The sequence below is a fragment of the Neodiprion lecontei genome, chromosome 7, assembly GCF_021901455.1.
Source record: "Neodiprion lecontei isolate iyNeoLeco1 chromosome 7, iyNeoLeco1.1, whole genome shotgun sequence".
NCBI lineage: Eukaryota > Metazoa > Arthropoda > Insecta > Hymenoptera > Diprionidae > Neodiprion > Neodiprion lecontei.
This window is the reverse complement of record NC_060266.1, coordinates 9,729,918-9,749,374: the sequence shown is the minus strand read 5'-3', so window position 1 is coordinate 9,749,374 and position 19,457 is coordinate 9,729,918. Positions and strand designations below refer to the sequence as shown.

The window sequence follows — 19,457 nt, the reverse complement described above, 5'->3', positions numbered from 1 at the left end:
AACGCTTGGAATCTCTCTCTCGCTCTTCCATTATATATCTATATATATATATATATATATATATATATATATTGTTACGTTGCATTTCGGTTAGGCCTGCCCGTTACAAGGTACTCCCTGAACCCTGGGCGGAATCCAGGAATAAGGGTTTCGGAAATCGAGTCGCGAGATAATCATAGAGAGCGCCAGAACTGGAGTCACGCATCCGGGCTTCGACAGGGACGAAATAGCGAATTACGAATAAGATATTGCAGGCTTTTGTTTTTTTTTTTTTATTTTGAGTACACCGGCCATAAGCCAGCGACCAACTCCGACGTCGAAGATATTTCTAGGCAAGGCGAAACCGCGTAGATCTCGCGGGAAGGATACCGAGGCTGCGGAGGGGGAGACAACGCAGATCCCTGCAGCGCGGGAATCCAAGGCGGAAGCGATTCCCGCTGGCGGCCGACGCGCCGCAGTCTTCCCGCTCACCCCGCCTACACCCGACCGAGGCAACCGCGAGAGACCAGCTAGCGACGAGGGAGCACCACCCCGCCCAACCCCAGGACCCCGTAGAGCTGCGCGGAAGACGACATCGCGATCTAGCGTTGAGTTGTGCGCCGCGTCGCGACGACAGGTGCGCGTCAAGTTGCGCAATCTCCAAAATCGATGACAGATCGATTGTTGCGCATTCTTAGGGTGATGACGTCACTAAGGATTAGCGTAACGAGATCGGCGTTGCGGCCGATCGGCCATCTGGGATCACTCAAGTTCTGGCGACTTACTAAGACAGTAGTCCCGTGGCGAAGTTGCGTTAGGTCAGGTTTTTCTTTGGGTTTGCGTTATTGTACGGAAGTGGTGATCGCGAGAAATGATGAACAGCCATCGTCATGAGGGAGTAGGCGAGTTCGTCTACTGGATGTGGAGCGGTAAGCGCTGCTAATATTCTCGCGATCGAATTTCGAGAGTAATTGAGCGAGGGCTTGTCCGAGAAAGGATAGCCGTTTGTAATTTGCGTGTCGAAAAATCCTCGAAATTCGTTTGTTGATTATTTCGTTTGGTGACCGTAGCCTGAGTTGCGCGTAATAAAGTAGAGCCAATTCCGAGTTATCGAGGAGATCGAGTCGAGTCACGTTTTGAGCCGAGGCACTATTGTTTCGAATTTGAGTGTAACCAAATTCCGTTACACTGGGCCACGTCAAATCAGTACGATAAAGTATCATTTCTCGTGTAGGTCGCGAGCCGTCGAAAGGGGAGCGTTCGAATTCGCGAACCGCGTCCCGACGTCACGGAGAAAGTTGAGCTCGGGTGCGTGTTAATAAGAATTTTCTTTCGTAGAGGACAGTCGCGGGTAACGCGACGATCCCCTTTTTCGTTTGGGCGTTTGTATTATTGGTTAGTAATAAGGTGGCGATTAGCGCCCGTAGGCATAAGCAATTTTTTTTGATTTATTACCGATCGCGGTCAGCGTGTCGGTCGGGATTTCGGTTCCGGTTTCGTCGAGGAGTTTATTGTTAAGTTGGCGATTAGCGTCATTCCGTAGAGGACGATCTCGGGCAGCGCGTCGGGTCCAATTTTGTTTTTGGTTTTTGTGAGTTAGCGTTTATTCTTAAGGCAGCGACTAGCGCACGTAGGCCGTAGAGGTCTTCTAGATCTATTAATTTTTTTTTTGTTCTTTCTTTTTTTGTTAAACCTAAGTATTTGTATTTGGAATCGCGAAGATCGACTTTTGAAGTATTATTTCTTTTGTTTTATATTATCGCTGGCTGAAAATATATTATTTTAATTTTATTATTGCTTTGTAAGAGAACGTGTTGGCGTACGTGTGTCGTGTCTCTCTCTACCCAAAATCTACCCCTCCCCTCTTCGCGGTACTGACCTATCGAGTATATGGTTGCGGTATATCGCATTACCGATTTCGAGGCGTGTTGATCACGCCAGGCGCCCAACAAATTTCGCGATATTGTTTTAGGTCCAGGATACCTCGCGGACGCCGATTTATTGTGCACGCGGTAAGTTCTCGGTCATTTTCTCCGAGTGACCATGGAGCGGGAAAAATCCACGTCACAATATGTATACATACACCACCGTAATTAAGTTTTTCTTAATTTCATTTTATCTTAAAATTCACAGATATATATCTCAAGTTATTTATAACAATATTTCCTAAGAATACGACTAAAATCCAAAAGAAAAAAAAATATTATAAACATTAAAAATCTAATTATAGAACCGAATTTCTGAGAAAAAAATAGCCTAGTTCTAAAACAGAAAAAATGTTGTACGATAATTATTAACGGAGTTATTGAGTTGTTCATTAAGCGGCGAGAACAGCCGGGCGCGCAAAGCTTCGAGCCCCCCACCATTCCACCCGGTTTCATTCCTCCGACTAACCCCGCTCGACGAACGTTGAGAAATTTTTTTTTACTAGATACAACGCACCTAGAAATCTGAAAAAATTCACGGTGATGCCTTGGGGTGTTGAGAGATAGCTGATTTTTTTCCCCCTCAATATTAATTACAACAACAATAAATAAAATAACACTTAAACACCGTTATCTCCGGTTCTAATCAAGATATTCAGGTTTTGTTTTTTTAACCCTTCGTACCAGGTGTCTTTCGTATGACAGTCGTGATCCTTGTGATGAGAGAAAATCTCACGCTATTGCGCAAGCGCCAAGAGCGAAATTTTGAATTTGCGCAGGCGCAAAGAGCGAAATTTTAAATTTGATAAACTAATGTGAAGTTATAATTCTAGTATATTTCATTGTAGTATTTTATTTTTCTTAAAGAAGATATTGTCACTCAAAATCAATTTATAACAATACTTAGTTATCACATTTTTTAAATTTTAAAATAATAAAACAATAACTACAACAGCATAGAAAACACGGAGTGACATGGAATATTTATATATTTATATATAATTTCAAATATGGCGACTGGAAACTACGGAAATAACCGAAGTATAACGAAGCCATCCGAATTGAGGTTTTTCTTATCAACGACTTGACTGAAGTGATGAGAGAAATTCTCACAGCTGTCAATAAATATTTTTTTTTGCTTTATACTTTTGAGTCTTTAAAAAAGTTTTATTGACTATCATGTAAAGCATAAAATTCAGTGAAGGTAAAAAAATTTTCAAATGGTCATTCCATTTGAAATTATAAAGAGAAAAAAGTTTTAAAATGAGCGTGAGAGATTCTCTCTACGCGACGGGTACGAAGGGTTAAATTACTCGTAAAATGAAGGGCAAGTACAATCCATCATAATATTTACAATAATATGAATATTCTCGGAGATATCTCTATTTGTTTAAAAGAAAAAAATTTATGGAAAGTACTAGTAACGAACTGACTCCATGATTTTTTAGCAACCCGTGGGTCAATCAAATAAGAAAAGGCAGACGATATACGGATTTTGGCTTGTCGCGGATTGTTGCTCAACTATATAACACAGCCAAAAAAGCCTTGCACGATAATTTTGAAGACACTTCATATTACCTGTACCAATAGTTTCAAAGCCACACTTTGTTTATTCATCTATTTATAACAAGAAATCTGAATTTTTTTTTCCACGGCATTTTGCATTTTGCAACTAAACAAATAGAGGAAGTTGATCTCACGACAGCTTGTTTCATCGACAATGATGAGACGAACGACTTTTGTTTGAATAGTTTTCGTGTATGACCCATAACAAAGACGTTATTTAACAAAATGTGGGGTCTCAAAAGTTTAAACAATCGTTACGGACAAACCCGGACCTAACTTTTTGGGGCATAGGTGAAAATATGTTCGTCCGTCTTCAATGAATCTATAAAAAAATCGGCTAACCTACGTTATTCCAGAATAGAACTTAATTTTATTCTCCTGGACTACTTGGCGCCATTCTCCATACGAAATGAAAGCTTTGTTCGACATTTTTGACACTTCCTTTAACTTTGCCGAAGTCTTACGATATTTAAACAATCAATTTTAAATAAGAAAATTGAGAGACCTTTTTCTGCGAACTTCAAACAATACCTAGACATTTTTTTCCAGATTTTTAGAACTTATTTCTGAAGGAAAATATTATGTTTGGCGTGAATTTCACTCCGTGTAACCGTTATGCAATTCTACTGAGTTGTGACACATTAGGATTCAAAGGGTGAAATTCCTCCCACCCACCCACCCCTTCTCATTAGTTTTCTCAATACTCAACATATTATATTTACTGCATGATAATTTATATTTTTTGCTCACTGCGAATAATAAAAAAAAATTTACGCTAGGTTCGTTTGGCGTGCACACAACGGTTTCTAAAACAAACAAAGAAGCACATGAATTCTACGGTAAGCTTGGATTCGTCGACCAGCCAGAAACACAGGACGCTGATTCAATAACAATCACCATGCGTCGAAGTTTCTAGCTTGAAGCCATCGTACTTGTTTGCATAAATAAAATTTTTTACTCGTCTCCCTGTTGGAGCAAAATATTCTAAGCTGAGAACGCAACAGTGCGTATGTGTATTTGAGCGAGAAATAACAATAAATATTATATAAATGAACCCATTGAAAGTCCAATCACGTCATTGTTTCTAATTATGTCTTACCTGAGATTTTTCAGAAAAATAAATCTGTACTATGATGTATTCAAAGGGCAAAATTTTGTGTCATTGTACTCATTCCATTAAAGTACTAAAACATATTAAATTTTAAATAGATATTTCCAGCTGCAAAGTAACTTGACTCAGAGGTAAATTCATTTCTACTTTGTAAAAGGAAGGAAGAGTGTATTATGTTACAAGTGCGGAAAGTGGGCGATTTCCGGTACGCGCAAAGTTGAAGACGAGAGTACAAGAGTGTACGTAGTATAAGTCAAGGTGAGTGCTCTAATTACATAAGTCAGATATCGCCCATCCAGACGTGTGATATATGCTGTATTTTGCAACAACTTGCAGCAGGAGGCACCAAAAGTGCCACTGACAGCCGGTAACATTGGCAGCAAGTAATTTACGCTCGTTGACACAGTGCGTAAGATTAAGGTATTCGAAAACTTAGTTTTAAACGGTACAGTAGACCATACCACGCTCAGCAAGGGAAATTTTTCTCACGATGTTATCTATAACATACTCGGCTTTTATAAAGAAGCGTTTTTGACAAATTTACCGGAACGCAGATCTTTAGCCAAGTCACGGGAATGACATTACGTGTCATCTATCGGCAATTCTCGAAGACGCGCAACGCAATCACAATCGTAACTCGCCACCAGAGGGATGACCCAATTATGGTGGTATAGCGAGCGTCGCTACAATTTTCAATATCTTCAAGGAGTGGAAAATAATCCACTGATATTTACTGTTGATTTATCACGCTATTTATTAAATTACGCAGATCACGTTTTGCCGGTTAGGCGGGAGAGAAAAACCAGAGGGAGAATCAAGGTTGCCAGAAAATAATAATAATGATAATAAAGATAATAAAATAATTTCACTGATCCTCGTTGGGGCGCCTCGAGCGCGAGCAAGAATTGGAGTGGGGGTTCCGAGACCGCCACATCTACTCCCCCCTTAAAGGGTTTGTGGATGTTTTTTTTTTTTTTTATTCTTTTTATTTTTGAAATTTTACCCCTTTTTTTGATAAGTTTTTAACGGTCTGTCCATGGTGCCTTGCTGATGGGGCAAAATGATGTCTTCCGGTCCGATGACGTGGTCGCTTGCTGAGTCGTCTTTCGCCAGGAAAGCTGGTTTCAGCCTTTCTATCGAGACGGTTTTTTCGTCGCCGTCGATGTTGATCACAAAACGTCTATCGTCCAAACATTTTTTTACGAGATGAGGTCCTGAGTATGGCGGTTTCAGAGGTGGTTTAACTTCGTCGAGTCGCAAAAACACATGCGAACACGATTGCAGTTCTTGTTGAATGAATATTTTCGCCTTGATGTGATGAGACGTTGGCGTTGGACGAATTGCTTTCATGTACTCTCTATGCTTTTCCAGGAAGATTTCAGGTTCGGCCGGGAGTTCCGCGTTTACGAAGAAGTCGCCAGGGATTCTCAGCGTCGTGCCGAAAGTCATTTCTGCCGGTGATGCTTTGATGTCTTCTTTGTAGACCGTTCGGAGTTCGAGGAGCACAGTTGGCAGGAGATCAGGCCAGGGAATGCTTGGATTGCACATGAGTGCTGTTTTCAGCGTTCTATGCCAACGCTCGATTAAGCCGTTCGACGCCGGGTGGTAAGCCGTAGTTCGAATGCGTTTGGCGCTAATCATTTTTGCTAGAGCGTTGAACAAATTGCGAGCCTTGATCCGTCGTAATCGTTAGCGGAGTACCGAAGAGGCATACCCAGTTGTTGAAGAAAGCTGAGGCTACTGTGCTGGCCGTAATGTCCTTGAGCGGAATGGCCATTGGAAATCTGGAGAAACGATCGATTAATGTGAGGCAGTATTTGAATCCCTTCACTTCCGGAAGATGAATGAGATCGAGATGCACGTGGTTGAATCTTGAGTCGCGAACGTTGATTTTTTCGGGTAAAGTTTTGTTGTGCCGTTAGATTTTCGCGCGTTGACATGGAATGCACTCGCGAGACTATTGTAGTGCGTCCTTCCTGATTCCGGGCCAAATGTATTTTTCGCGCATTTGTTGACATGTTACACGACCGCTTGGATGAGCGAGACCGTGAACCGTGTTGAACGCTTGCTGTCTCAATGATGCAGGAATAAAGGGCTCAGTTTCCGAGAGATAAAACCAATCGGTTTCCAGTTGCTATGTTGTTGTTGTTCGATGACCGCTCCGATCGCCGTGTCCGATGCATCCGTGGTTAGAGTGATCGGGTCCGAAGGAGAGATGAATGTTGTGTACGCCGTTGACGAAATACTTCGCTTGCATTCGTCGAATGCTTTGGACGCTTCCTCTGTCCAGATGATGCGCGTTTTATCGTTTTTCTTCGATTCCCTTAGGTACGAGTTGAGAGGAGCCTGCAGATGAGCTGCTTGAGGAATACAACATCGATAATAGTTTATCATGCCCAGGAATCGGCGAAGCCCACAGATGGTTTCCGGCTTCGGGTAGTTGACGATCGCTTCGATGCGACTCGCCGGTGGTTTGTACCCGCGCTCGTTCACCTGGTACCCAAGGAATTCCACTTCGTTCTTTCCGAGGACGCACTTGGAGACGTTGATCGTTAGTCCGTGAAGCTGTAGCCGGTTGAAGACGGTTCGGAGATGTGTCTCGTGTTCAGTGTGCGATTCCGACATGACGATTATATCGTCGATGTAACAGAAAACGTAGTCTAGATTTCGGAAAATCGAGTCGATGTATCTTTGGCAAGTTTGCGAAGCGTTCAGAAGGCCGAACGGCATGACTAGATATTCGAATAACCCAAAGAGTGTAACGATCGCCGTTTTTTCGATATCCTCCGGAGCCATGGGAATTTGGTGATACGCCTTGGTTAAGTCTAAGGTAGAAAACACAGCCTTGTTATTCAGTTTCTCGAATAAGTCATGAATAAATGGCGGAGGATACCGATCTGGTATGGTCTGACTGTTCAATTTTTTGTAGTCGCCACACAATCTCCAGCTGCCGTTCTTTTTGGTCACCAGATGTATCGGGCTGGACCAAGGGCTGTTGGATGGTCGGATGATTCCACTGTCGAGTAGATTTTGTATCTCCGTCTTCGCTGCGATGAGCTTTTCCCCGGATAGTTTCCTAGACCGTTCTGCGACAGGTTGTCCGGTAGTTAGGATCCGGTGAGAGACTAGATGCTTGCGCTCTGAAACTGGTTGAGAGCGTTCTTTGGTGATTTCGATGTATTCGGTTAGTAAACCTTTGAAATCGAGCGTAGAGTTTATTGTCGATATCCCAAACACACTGGCGGCCTGAAGATTGCCTATTGCGTAGAGCCATGTGTTCGAGTCGATCAGTCTTTTATTTTTCAGGTCGATTAACAATCCATAATGGATTAGAAAATCAGCTCCAATGATGGGATTAGTGACGTCAGCGATGGTGAAGTCCCACTTCGGTGCACGCCGCAGACCAAAATCGATCTCCATATGTTTTGTACCGTAGGTGTTGATCACAGAGTTGTTCGCAGCGAAGAGATTGTAATCAGTTTTCTCGATGTTGTGATGTACATGCTGCTTCGATATGACAGATACCGCTGACCCTGAATCAATGAGAAATTTTATTTTAGTTGTTCGATCAGGGAGACGATGACGAATTTCTGATGAGGCGTTCCGAGTGCTGTCGCTGCTGCTGGTCGCCTGTACAGTCAACAGCGATGCTAGTTTTCCTGGTTAGCCGGTTTGACCCAGGCGCAGGGTGTCGTGCATCGATTAGCTTTGTTTCCATATTTCTTGTGGTAGAAACAGATTCCGGACCGATTGGGTGTTGACGATCTGCTGCGAGAACGGTCACGCCGAGTTTGTCGAGAACCATTGTTGTTCGAATCGTTTGAGCCGGAGGACTGGAGGAGTTGGGCGAACATTTGTTTGAGCCCCTTCATCGCGACTGACAGCTGCGCACAAGAATTACAAGGATTATTTTTCGGTTGTTTGTAAGTGCCTGTTGCCATGACCTGTCAGCGACTCGTTGTGTCAAAGATTTTATCGGCTATCTCCGCAAGCCCGTCAAGTTGAACGTTATTCGGTTTGACCAGCATGGGCTGGATGTGCGGGGGCATGCGGTTTAACCACATCGGGTACAGCACATCATCGGTTACGCCGCCCGCAGCGAGGTCTCTCATTTCGCGTAGAAGTTGTGAAGGTTTTTTATCGGCGAGAACTAGCTCATTAAGCAGAGTGAAAACCTGTTTTTCTCTTGATTGCGAGAGGCGCTGAATAAGTGTTTGTTTCAAATGGGTGTACCTATCTCGTTCTGGTACGTTGGAGATCACATCGGTGATCTGTGCAAGTGTGTTCCGATCGAGAGCTTTGAGAATCGTACTGTACCTTGTTTGATCGTCGATGATTCGTAGCGTTGCAAATTCGGATTCGACGACGTAGAACCAAATGTCCGGTCTGTCAGGCATAAACGCTGGGAGTTGCACTTTTCGTATTGGTGAAAAGAAATCGTCTGGATGGAAACCTGCGTATGGGTGTCCGTGGCCCTGGGCGAGTCCGGACTGTCCCGGTTGTTGTGTCGTCGTGCTTCTTGGATCGTCTCCTGGGGTGGCTGCGGCTCCGCCGGCGAGATTTGCCGTGCCAGCACTGCGAGTCACCACTGTGCTTTTTGGTTTTACGTCCGTGCGTTTCGGATCGTCTGCCATGATAATAACGTGACTGTTTTTTTTTTTTGAGGTTAGGAAGTGTGATCCTTCCGGATCACGTCGGGGTCACCAATATTATAGCGAGCGTCGCTACAATTTTCAATATCTTCAAGGAGTGGAAAATAATCCACTGATATTTACTGTTGATTTATCACGCTATTTATTAAATTACGCAGATCACGTTTTGCCGGTTAGGCGGGAGAGAAAAACCAGAGGGAGAATCAAGGTTGCCAGAAAATAATAATAATGATAATAAAGATAATAAAATAATTTCACTGATCCTCGTTGGGGCGCCTCGAGCGCGAGCAAGAATTGGAGTGGGGGTTCCGAGACCGCCACATCTACTCCCCCCTTAAAGGGTTTGTGGATGTTTTTTTTTTTTTTTATTCTTTTTATTTTTGAAATTTTACCCCTTTTTTTGATAAGTTTTTAACGGTCTGTCCATGGTGCCTTGCTGATGGGGCAAAATGATGTCTTCCGGTCCGATGACGTGGTCGCTTGCTGAGTCGTCTTTCGCCAGGAAAGCTGGTTTCAGCCTTTCTATCGAGACGGTTTTTTCGTCGCCGTCGATGTTGATCACAAAACGTCTATCGTCCAAACATTTTTTTACGAGATGAGGTCCTGAGTATGGCGGTTTCAGAGGTGGTTTAACTTCGTCGAGTCGCAAAAACACATGCGAACACGATTGCAGTTCTTGTTGAATGAATATTTTCGCCTTGATGTGATGAGACGTTGGCGTTGGACGAATTGCTTTCATGTACTCTCTATGCTTTTCCAGGAAGATTTCAGGTTCGGCCGGGAGTTCCGCGTTTACGAAGAAGTCGCCAGGGATTCTCAGCGTCGTGCCGAAAGTCATTTCTGCCGGTGATGCTTTGATGTCTTCTTTGTAGACCGTTCGGAGTTCGAGGAGCACAGTTGGCAGGAGATCAGGCCAGGGAATGCTTGGATTGCACATGAGTGCTGTTTTCAGCGTTCTATGCCAACGCTCGATTAAGCCGTTCGACGCCGGGTGGTAAGCCGTAGTTCGAATGCGTTTGGCGCTAATCATTTTTGCTAGAGCGTTGAACAAATTGCGAGCCTTGATCCGTCGTAATCGTTAGCGGAGTACCGAAGAGGCATACCCAGTTGTTGAAGAAAGCTGAGGCTACTGTGCTGGCCGTAATGTCCTTGAGCGGAATGGCCATTGGAAATCTGGAGAAACGATCGATTAATGTGAGGCAGTATTTGAATCCCTTCACTTCCGGAAGATGAATGAGATCGAGATGCACGTGGTTGAATCTTGAGTCGCGAACGTTGATTTTTTCGGGTAAAGTTTTGTTGTGCCGTTAGATTTTCGCGCGTTGACATGGAATGCACTCGCGAGACTATTGTAGTGCGTCCTTCCTGATTCCGGGCCAAATGTATTTTTCGCGCATTTGTTGACATGTTACACGACCGCTTGGATGAGCGAGACCGTGAACCGTGTTGAACGCTTGCTGTCTCAATGATGCAGGAATAAAGGGCTCAGTTTCCGAGAGATAAAACCAATCGGTTTCCAGTTGCTATGTTGTTGTTGTTCGATGACCGCTCCGATCGCCGTGTCCGATGCATCCGTGGTTAGAGTGATCGGGTCCGAAGGAGAGATGAATGTTGTGTACGCCGTTGACGAAATACTTCGCTTGCATTCGTCGAATGCTTTGGACGCTTCCTCTGTCCAGATGATGCGCGTTTTATCGTTTTTCTTCGATTCCCTTAGGTACGAGTTGAGAGGAGCCTGCAGATGAGCTGCTTGAGGAATACAACATCGATAATAGTTTATCATGCCCAGGAATCGGCGAAGCCCACAGATGGTTTCCGGCTTCGGGTAGTTGACGATCGCTTCGATGCGACTCGCCGGTGGTTTGTACCCGCGCTCGTTCACCTGGTACCCAAGGAATTCCACTTCGTTCTTTCCGAGGACGCACTTGGAGACGTTGATCGTTAGTCCGTGAAGCTGTAGCCGGTTGAAGACGGTTCGGAGATGTGTCTCGTGTTCAGTGTGCGATTCCGACATGACGATTATATCGTCGATGTAACAGAAAACGTAGTCTAGATTTCGGAAAATCGAGTCGATGTATCTTTGGCAAGTTTGCGAAGCGTTCAGAAGGCCGAACGGCATGACTAGATATTCGAATAACCCAAAGAGTGTAACGATCGCCGTTTTTTCGATATCCTCCGGAGCCATGGGAATTTGGTGATACGCCTTGGTTAAGTCTAAGGTAGAAAACACAGCCTTGTTATTCAGTTTCTCGAATAAGTCATGAATAAATGGCGGAGGATACCGATCTGGTATGGTCTGACTGTTCAATTTTTTGTAGTCGCCACACAATCTCCAGCTGCCGTTCTTTTTGGTCACCAGATGTATCGGGCTGGACCAAGGGCTGTTGGATGGTCGGATGATTCCACTGTCGAGTAGATTTTGTATCTCCGTCTTCGCTGCGATGAGCTTTTCCCCGGATAGTTTCCTAGACCGTTCTGCGACAGGTTGTCCGGTAGTTAGGATCCGGTGAGAGACTAGATGCTTGCGCTCTGAAACTGGTTGAGAGCGTTCTTTGGTGATTTCGATGTATTCGGTTAGTAAACCTTTGAAATCGAGCGTAGAGTTTATTGTCGATATCCCAAACACACTGGCGGCCTGAAGATTGCCTATTGCGTAGAGCCATGTGTTCGAGTCGATCAGTCTTTTATTTTTCAGGTCGATTAACAATCCATAATGGATTAGAAAATCAGCTCCAATGATGGGATTAGTGACGTCAGCGATGGTGAAGTCCCACTTCGGTGCACGCCGCAGACCAAAATCGATCTCCATATGTTTTGTACCGTAGGTGTTGATCACAGAGTTGTTCGCAGCGAAGAGATTGTAATCAGTTTTCTCGATGTTGTGATGTACATGCTGCTTCGATATGACAGATACCGCTGACCCTGAATCAATGAGAAATTTTATTTTAGTTGTTCGATCAGGGAGACGATGACGAATTTCTGATGAGGCGTTCCGAGTGCTGTCGCTGCTGCTGGTCGCCTGTACAGTCAACAGCGATGCTAGTTTTCCTGGTTAGCCGGTTTGACCCAGGCGCAGGGTGTCGTGCATCGATTAGCTTTGTTTCCATATTTCTTGTGGTAGAAACAGATTCCGGACCGATTGGGTGTTGACGATCTGCTGCGAGAACGGTCACGCCGAGTTTGTCGAGAACCATTGTTGTTCGAATCGTTTGAGCCGGAGGACTGGAGGAGTTGGGCGAACATTTGTTTGAGCCCCTTCATCGCGACTGACAGCTGCGCACAAGAATTACAAGGATTATTTTTCGGTTGTTTGTAAGTGCCTGTTGCCATGACCTGTCAGCGACTCGTTGTGTCAAAGATTTTATCGGCTATCTCCGCAAGCCCGTCAAGTTGAACGTTATTCGGTTTGACCAGCATGGGCTGGATGTGCGGGGGCATGCGGTTTAACCACATCGGGTACAGCACATCATCGGTTACGCCGCCCGCAGCGAGGTCTCTCATTTCGCGTAGAAGTTGTGAAGGTTTTTTATCGGCGAGAACTAGCTCATTAAGCAGAGTGAAAACCTGTTTTTCTCTTGATTGCGAGAGGCGCTGAATAAGTGTTTGTTTCAAATGGGTGTACCTATCTCGTTCTGGTACGTTGGAGATCACATCGGTGATCTGTGCAAGTGTGTTCCGATCGAGAGCTTTGAGAATCGTACTGTACCTTGTTTGATCGTCGATGATTCGTAGCGTTGCAAATTCGGATTCGACGACGTAGAACCAAATGTCCGGTCTGTCAGGCATAAACGCTGGGAGTTGCACTTTTCGTATTGGTGAAAAGAAATCGTCTGGATGGAAACCTGCGTATGGGTGTCCGTGGCCCTGGGCGAGTCCGGACTGTCCCGGTTGTTGTGTCGTCGTGCTTCTTGGATCGTCTCCTGGGGTGGCTGCGGCTCCGCCGGCGAGATTTGCCGTGCCAGCACTGCGAGTCACCACTGTGCTTTTTGGTTTTACGTCCGTGCGTTTCGGATCGTCTGCCATGATAATAACGTGACTGTTTTTTTTTTTTGAGGTTAGGAAGTGTGATCCTTCCGGATCACGTCGGGGTCACCAATATTATAGCGAGCGTCGCTACAATTTTCAATATCTTCAAGGAGTGGAAAATAATCCACTGATATTTACTGTTGATTTATCACGCTATTTATTAAATTACGCAGATCACGTTTTGCCGGTTAGGCGGGAGAGAAAAACCAGAGGGAGAATCAAGGTTGCCAGAAAATAATAATAATGATAATAAAGATAATAAAATAATTTCACTGATCCTCGTTGGGGCGCCTCGAGCGCGAGCAAGAATTGGAGTGGGGGTTCCGAGACCGCCACATCTACTCCCCCCTTAAAGGGTTTGTGGATGTTTTTTTTTTTTTTTATTCTTTTTATTTTTGAAATTTTACCCCTTTTTTTGATAAGTTTTTAACGGTCTGTCCATGGTGCCTTGCTGATGGGGCAAAATGATGTCTTCCGGTCCGATGACGTGGTCGCTTGCTGAGTCGTCTTTCGCCAGGAAAGCTGGTTTCAGCCTTTCTATCGAGACGGTTTTTTCGTCGCCGTCGATGTTGATCACAAAACGTCTATCGTCCAAACATTTTTTTACGAGATGAGGTCCTGAGTATGGCGGTTTCAGAGGTGGTTTAACTTCGTCGAGTCGCAAAAACACATGCGAACACGATTGCAGTTCTTGTTGAATGAATATTTTCGCCTTGATGTGATGAGACGTTGGCGTTGGACGAATTGCTTTCATGTACTCTCTATGCTTTTCCAGGAAGATTTCAGGTTCGGCCGGGAGTTCCGCGTTTACGAAGAAGTCGCCAGGGATTCTCAGCGTCGTGCCGAAAGTCATTTCTGCCGGTGATGCTTTGATGTCTTCTTTGTAGACCGTTCGGAGTTCGAGGAGCACAGTTGGCAGGAGATCAGGCCAGGGAATGCTTGGATTGCACATGAGTGCTGTTTTCAGCGTTCTATGCCAACGCTCGATTAAGCCGTTCGACGCCGGGTGGTAAGCCGTAGTTCGAATGCGTTTGGCGCTAATCATTTTTGCTAGAGCGTTGAACAAATTGCGAGCCTTGATCCGTCGTAATCGTTAGCGGAGTACCGAAGAGGCATACCCAGTTGTTGAAGAAAGCTGAGGCTACTGTGCTGGCCGTAATGTCCTTGAGCGGAATGGCCATTGGAAATCTGGAGAAACGATCGATTAATGTGAGGCAGTATTTGAATCCCTTCACTTCCGGAAGATGAATGAGATCGAGATGCACGTGGTTGAATCTTGAGTCGCGAACGTTGATTTTTTCGGGTAAAGTTTTGTTGTGCCGTTAGATTTTCGCGCGTTGACATGGAATGCACTCGCGAGACTATTGTAGTGCGTCCTTCCTGATTCCGGGCCAAATGTATTTTTCGCGCATTTGTTGACATGTTACACGACCGCTTGGATGAGCGAGACCGTGAACCGTGTTGAACGCTTGCTGTCTCAATGATGCAGGAATAAAGGGCTCAGTTTCCGAGAGATAAAACCAATCGGTTTCCAGTTGCTATGTTGTTGTTGTTCGATGACCGCTCCGATCGCCGTGTCCGATGCATCCGTGGTTAGAGTGATCGGGTCCGAAGGAGAGATGAATGTTGTGTACGCCGTTGACGAAATACTTCGCTTGCATTCGTCGAATGCTTTGGACGCTTCCTCTGTCCAGATGATGCGCGTTTTATCGTTTTTCTTCGATTCCCTTAGGTACGAGTTGAGAGGAGCCTGCAGATGAGCTGCTTGAGGAATACAACATCGATAATAGTTTATCATGCCCAGGAATCGGCGAAGCCCACAGATGGTTTCCGGCTTCGGGTAGTTGACGATCGCTTCGATGCGACTCGCCGGTGGTTTGTACCCGCGCTCGTTCACCTGGTACCCAAGGAATTCCACTTCGTTCTTTCCGAGGACGCACTTGGAGACGTTGATCGTTAGTCCGTGAAGCTGTAGCCGGTTGAAGACGGTTCGGAGATGTGTCTCGTGTTCAGTGTGCGATTCCGACATGACGATTATATCGTCGATGTAACAGAAAACGTAGTCTAGATTTCGGAAAATCGAGTCGATGTATCTTTGGCAAGTTTGCGAAGCGTTCAGAAGGCCGAACGGCATGACTAGATATTCGAATAACCCAAAGAGTGTAACGATCGCCGTTTTTTCGATATCCTCCGGAGCCATGGGAATTTGGTGATACGCCTTGGTTAAGTCTAAGGTAGAAAACACAGCCTTGTTATTCAGTTTCTCGAATAAGTCATGAATAAATGGCGGAGGATACCGATCTGGTATGGTCTGACTGTTCAATTTTTTGTAGTCGCCACACAATCTCCAGCTGCCGTTCTTTTTGGTCACCAGATGTATCGGGCTGGACCAAGGGCTGTTGGATGGTCGGATGATTCCACTGTCGAGTAGATTTTGTATCTCCGTCTTCGCTGCGATGAGCTTTTCCCCGGATAGTTTCCTAGACCGTTCTGCGACAGGTTGTCCGGTAGTTAGGATCCGGTGAGAGACTAGATGCTTGCGCTCTGAAACTGGTTGAGAGCGTTCTTTGGTGATTTCGATGTATTCGGTTAGTAAACCTTTGAAATCGAGCGTAGAGTTTATTGTCGATATCCCAAACACACTGGCGGCCTGAAGATTGCCTATTGCGTAGAGCCATGTGTTCGAGTCGATCAGTCTTTTATTTTTCAGGTCGATTAACAATCCATAATGGATTAGAAAATCAGCTCCAATGATGGGATTAGTGACGTCAGCGATGGTGAAGTCCCACTTCGGTGCACGCCGCAGACCAAAATCGATCTCCATATGTTTTGTACCGTAGGTGTTGATCACAGAGTTGTTCGCAGCGAAGAGATTGTAATCAGTTTTCTCGATGTTGTGATGTACATGCTGCTTCGATATGACAGATACCGCTGACCCTGAATCAATGAGAAATTTTATTTTAGTTGTTCGATCAGGGAGACGATGACGAATTTCTGATGAGGCGTTCCGAGTGCTGTCGCTGCTGCTGGTCGCCTGTACAGTCAACAGCGATGCTAGTTTTCCTGGTTAGCCGGTTTGACCCAGGCGCAGGGTGTCGTGCATCGATTAGCTTTGTTTCCATATTTCTTGTGGTAGAAACAGATTCCGGACCGATTGGGTGTTGACGATCTGCTGCGAGAACGGTCACGCCGAGTTTGTCGAGAACCATTGTTGTTCGAATCGTTTGAGCCGGAGGACTGGAGGAGTTGGGCGAACATTTGTTTGAGCCCCTTCATCGCGACTGACAGCTGCGCACAAGAATTACAAGGATTATTTTTCGGTTGTTTGTAAGTGCCTGTTGCCATGACCTGTCAGCGACTCGTTGTGTCAAAGATTTTATCGGCTATCTCCGCAAGCCCGTCAAGTTGAACGTTATTCGGTTTGACCAGCATGGGCTGGATGTGCGGGGGCATGCGGTTTAACCACATCGGGTACAGCACATCATCGGTTACGCCGCCCGCAGCGAGGTCTCTCATTTCGCGTAGAAGTTGTGAAGGTTTTTTATCGGCGAGAACTAGCTCATTAAGCAGAGTGAAAACCTGTTTTTCTCTTGATTGCGAGAGGCGCTGAATAAGTGTTTGTTTCAAATGGGTGTACCTATCTCGTTCTGGTACGTTGGAGATCACATCGGTGATCTGTGCAAGTGTGTTCCGATCGAGAGCTTTGAGAATCGTACTGTACCTTGTTTGATCGTCGATGATTCGTAGCGTTGCAAATTCGGATTCGACGACGTAGAACCAAATGTCCGGTCTGTCAGGCATAAACGCTGGGAGTTGCACTTTTCGTATTGGTGAAAAGAAATCGTCTGGATGGAAACCTGCGTATGGGTGTCCGTGGCCCTGGGCGAGTCCGGACTGTCCCGGTTGTTGTGTCGTCGTGCTTCTTGGATCGTCTCCTGGGGTGGCTGCGGCTCCGCCGGCGAGATTTGCCGTGCCAGCACTGCGAGTCACCACTGTGCTTTTTGGTTTTACGTCCGTGCGTTTCGGATCGTCTGCCATGATAATAACGTGACTGTTTTTTTTTTTTGAGGTTAGGAAGTGTGATCCTTCCGGATCACGTCGGGGTCACCAATATTATAGCGAGCGTCGCTACAATTTTCAATATCTTCAAGGAGTGGAAAATAATCCACTGATATTTACTGTTGATTTATCACGCTATTTATTAAATTACGCAGATCACGTTTTGCCGGTTAGGCGGGAGAGAAAAACCAGAGGGAGAATCAAGGTTGCCAGAAAATAATAATAATGATAATAAAGATAATAAAATAATTTCACTGATCCTCGTTGGGGCGCCTCGAGCGCGAGCAAGAATTGGAGTGGGGGTTCCGAGACCGCCACATCTACTCCCCCCTTAAAGGGTTTGTGGATGTTTTTTTTTTTTTTTATTCTTTTTATTTTTGAAATTTTACCCCTTTTTTTGATAAGTTTTTAACGGTCTGTCCATGGTGCCTTGCTGATGGGGCAAAATGATGTCTTCCGGTCCGATGACGTGGTCGCTTGCTGAGTCGTCTTTCGCCAGGAAAGCTGGTTTCAGCCTTTCTATCGAGACGGTTTTTTCGTCGCCGTCGATGTTGATCACAAAACGTCTATCGTCCAAACATTTTTTTACGAGATGAGGTCCTGAGTATGGCGGTTTCAGAGGTGGTTTAACTTCGTCGAGTCGCAAAAACACATGCGAACACGATTGCAGTTCTTGTTGAATGAATATTTTCGCCTTGATGTGATGAGACGTTGGCGTTGGACGAATTGCTTTCATGTACTCTCTATGCTTTTCCAGGAAGATTTCAGGTTCGGCCGGGAGTTCCGCGTTTACGAAGAAGTCGCCAGGGATTCTCAGCGTCGTGCCGAAAGTCATTTCTGCCGGTGATGCTTTGATGTCTTCTTTGTAGACCGTTCGGAGTTCGAGGAGCACAGTTGGCAGGAGATCAGGCCAGGGAATGCTTGGATTGCACATGAGTGCTGTTTTCAGCGTTCTATGCCAACGCTCGATTAAGCCGTTCGACGCCGGGTGGTAAGCCGTAGTTCGAATGCGTTTGGCGCTAATCATTTTTGCTAGAGCGTTGAACAAATTGCGAGCCTTGATCCGTCGTAATCGTTAGCGGAGTACCGAAGAGGCATACCCAGTTGTTGAAGAAAGCTGAGGCTACTGTGCTGGCCGTAATGTCCTTGAGCGGAATGGCCATTGGAAATCTGGAGAAACGATCGATTAATGTGAGGCAGTATTTGAATCCCTTCACTTCCGGAAGATGAATGAGATCGAGATGCACGTGGTTGAATCTTGAGTCGCGAACGTTGATTTTTTCGGGTAAAGTTTTGTTGTGCCGTTAGATTTTCGCGCGTTGACATGGAATGCACTCGCGAGACTATTGTAGTGCGTCCTTCCTGATTCCGGGCCAAATGTATTTTTCGCGCATTTGTTGACATGTTACACGACCGCTTGGATGAGCGAGACCGTGAACCGTGTTGAACGCTTGCTGTCTCAATGATGCAGGAATAAAGGGCTCAGTTTCCGAGAGATAAAACCAATCGGTTTCCAGTTGCTATGTTGTTGTTGTTCGATGACCGCTCCGATCGCCGTGTCCGATGCATCCGTGGTTAGAGTGATCGGGTCCGAAGGAGAGATGAATGTTGTGTACGCCGTTGACGAAATACTTCGCTTGCATTCGTCGAATGCTTTGGACGCTTCCTCTGTCCAGATGATGCGCGTTTTATCGTTTTTCTTCGATTCCCTTAGGTACGAGTTGAGAGGAGCCTGCAGATGAGCTGCTTGAGGAATACAACATCGATAATAGTTTATCATGCCCAGGAATCGGCGAAGCCCACAGATGGTTTCCGGCTTCGGGTAGTTGACGATCGCTTCGATGCGACTCGCCGGTGGTTTGTACCCGCGCTCGTTCACCTGGTACCCAAGGAATTCCACTTCGTTCTTTCCGAGGACGCACTTGGAGACGTTGATCGTTAGTCCGTGAAGCTGTAGCCGGTTGAAGACGGTTCGGAGATGTGTCTCGTGTTCAGTGTGCGATTCCGACATGACGATTATATCGTCGATGTAACAGAAAACGTAGTCTAGATTTCGGAAAATCGAGTCGATGTATCTTTGGCAAGTTTGCGAAGCGTTCAGAAGGCCGAACGGCATGACTAGATATTCGAATAACCCAA

General features: G+C 45.5%; 5 protein-coding genes across 6 annotated transcripts in view; 1 reads left to right on the top strand and 4 right to left on the bottom strand.

The window, feature by feature from the left end:
* LOC107226158 (protein O-GlcNAcase) overlaps positions 1–4,524 on the top strand; it is a 187,888-nt gene extending 183,364 nt beyond the window's left edge. For both annotated transcript variants that reach the window (XM_046744761.1, XM_046744759.1), the window contains one exon: positions 4,250–4,524. In XM_046744761.1, the coding sequence (XP_046600717.1) occupies positions 4,250–4,386 (137 nt within the window). In that variant the 3' untranslated portion in view covers positions 4,387–4,524. The remainder of the gene's footprint in view (positions 1–4,249) is intronic.
* A 1,056-nt stretch (positions 4,525–5,580) lies between these two features.
* LOC124295444 lies at positions 5,581–6,222 on the bottom strand. The gene has a single exon (XM_046745440.1). It carries the CDS (start codon positions 6,220–6,222, stop codon positions 5,581–5,583), a length of 642 nt encoding a protein of 213 aa, XP_046601396.1.
* A 3,399-nt stretch (positions 6,223–9,621) lies between these two features.
* On the bottom strand, positions 9,622–10,263 carry LOC124295443. The gene has a single exon (XM_046745439.1). The coding sequence runs from the start codon at positions 10,261–10,263 to the stop codon at positions 9,622–9,624; it is 642 nt and encodes a 213-aa protein (XP_046601395.1).
* A 3,399-nt stretch (positions 10,264–13,662) lies between these two features.
* LOC124295442 lies at positions 13,663–14,304 on the bottom strand. The gene has a single exon (XM_046745438.1). It carries the CDS (start codon positions 14,302–14,304, stop codon positions 13,663–13,665), a length of 642 nt encoding a protein of 213 aa, XP_046601394.1.
* A 3,399-nt stretch (positions 14,305–17,703) lies between these two features.
* Positions 17,704–18,345, bottom strand: LOC107226157. Its single transcript, XM_015666866.2, has one exon. The coding sequence runs from the start codon at positions 18,343–18,345 to the stop codon at positions 17,704–17,706; it is 642 nt and encodes a 213-aa protein (XP_015522352.1).
* Between the last annotated feature and the right edge of the window lie 1,112 nt (positions 18,346–19,457).

Excerpts from the sequence above, each read along its gene's own strand:
- LOC124295444 (XM_046745440.1), bottom strand. The coding sequence starts at position 6,222 with ATGATTAGCGCCAAACGCATTCGAACTACGGCTTACCACCCGGCGTCG.
- LOC124295443 (XM_046745439.1), bottom strand. The coding sequence starts at position 10,263 with ATGATTAGCGCCAAACGCATTCGAACTACGGCTTACCACCCGGCGTCG.
- LOC124295442 (XM_046745438.1), bottom strand. The coding sequence starts at position 14,304 with ATGATTAGCGCCAAACGCATTCGAACTACGGCTTACCACCCGGCGTCG.
- LOC107226157 (XM_015666866.2), bottom strand. The coding sequence starts at position 18,345 with ATGATTAGCGCCAAACGCATTCGAACTACGGCTTACCACCCGGCGTCG.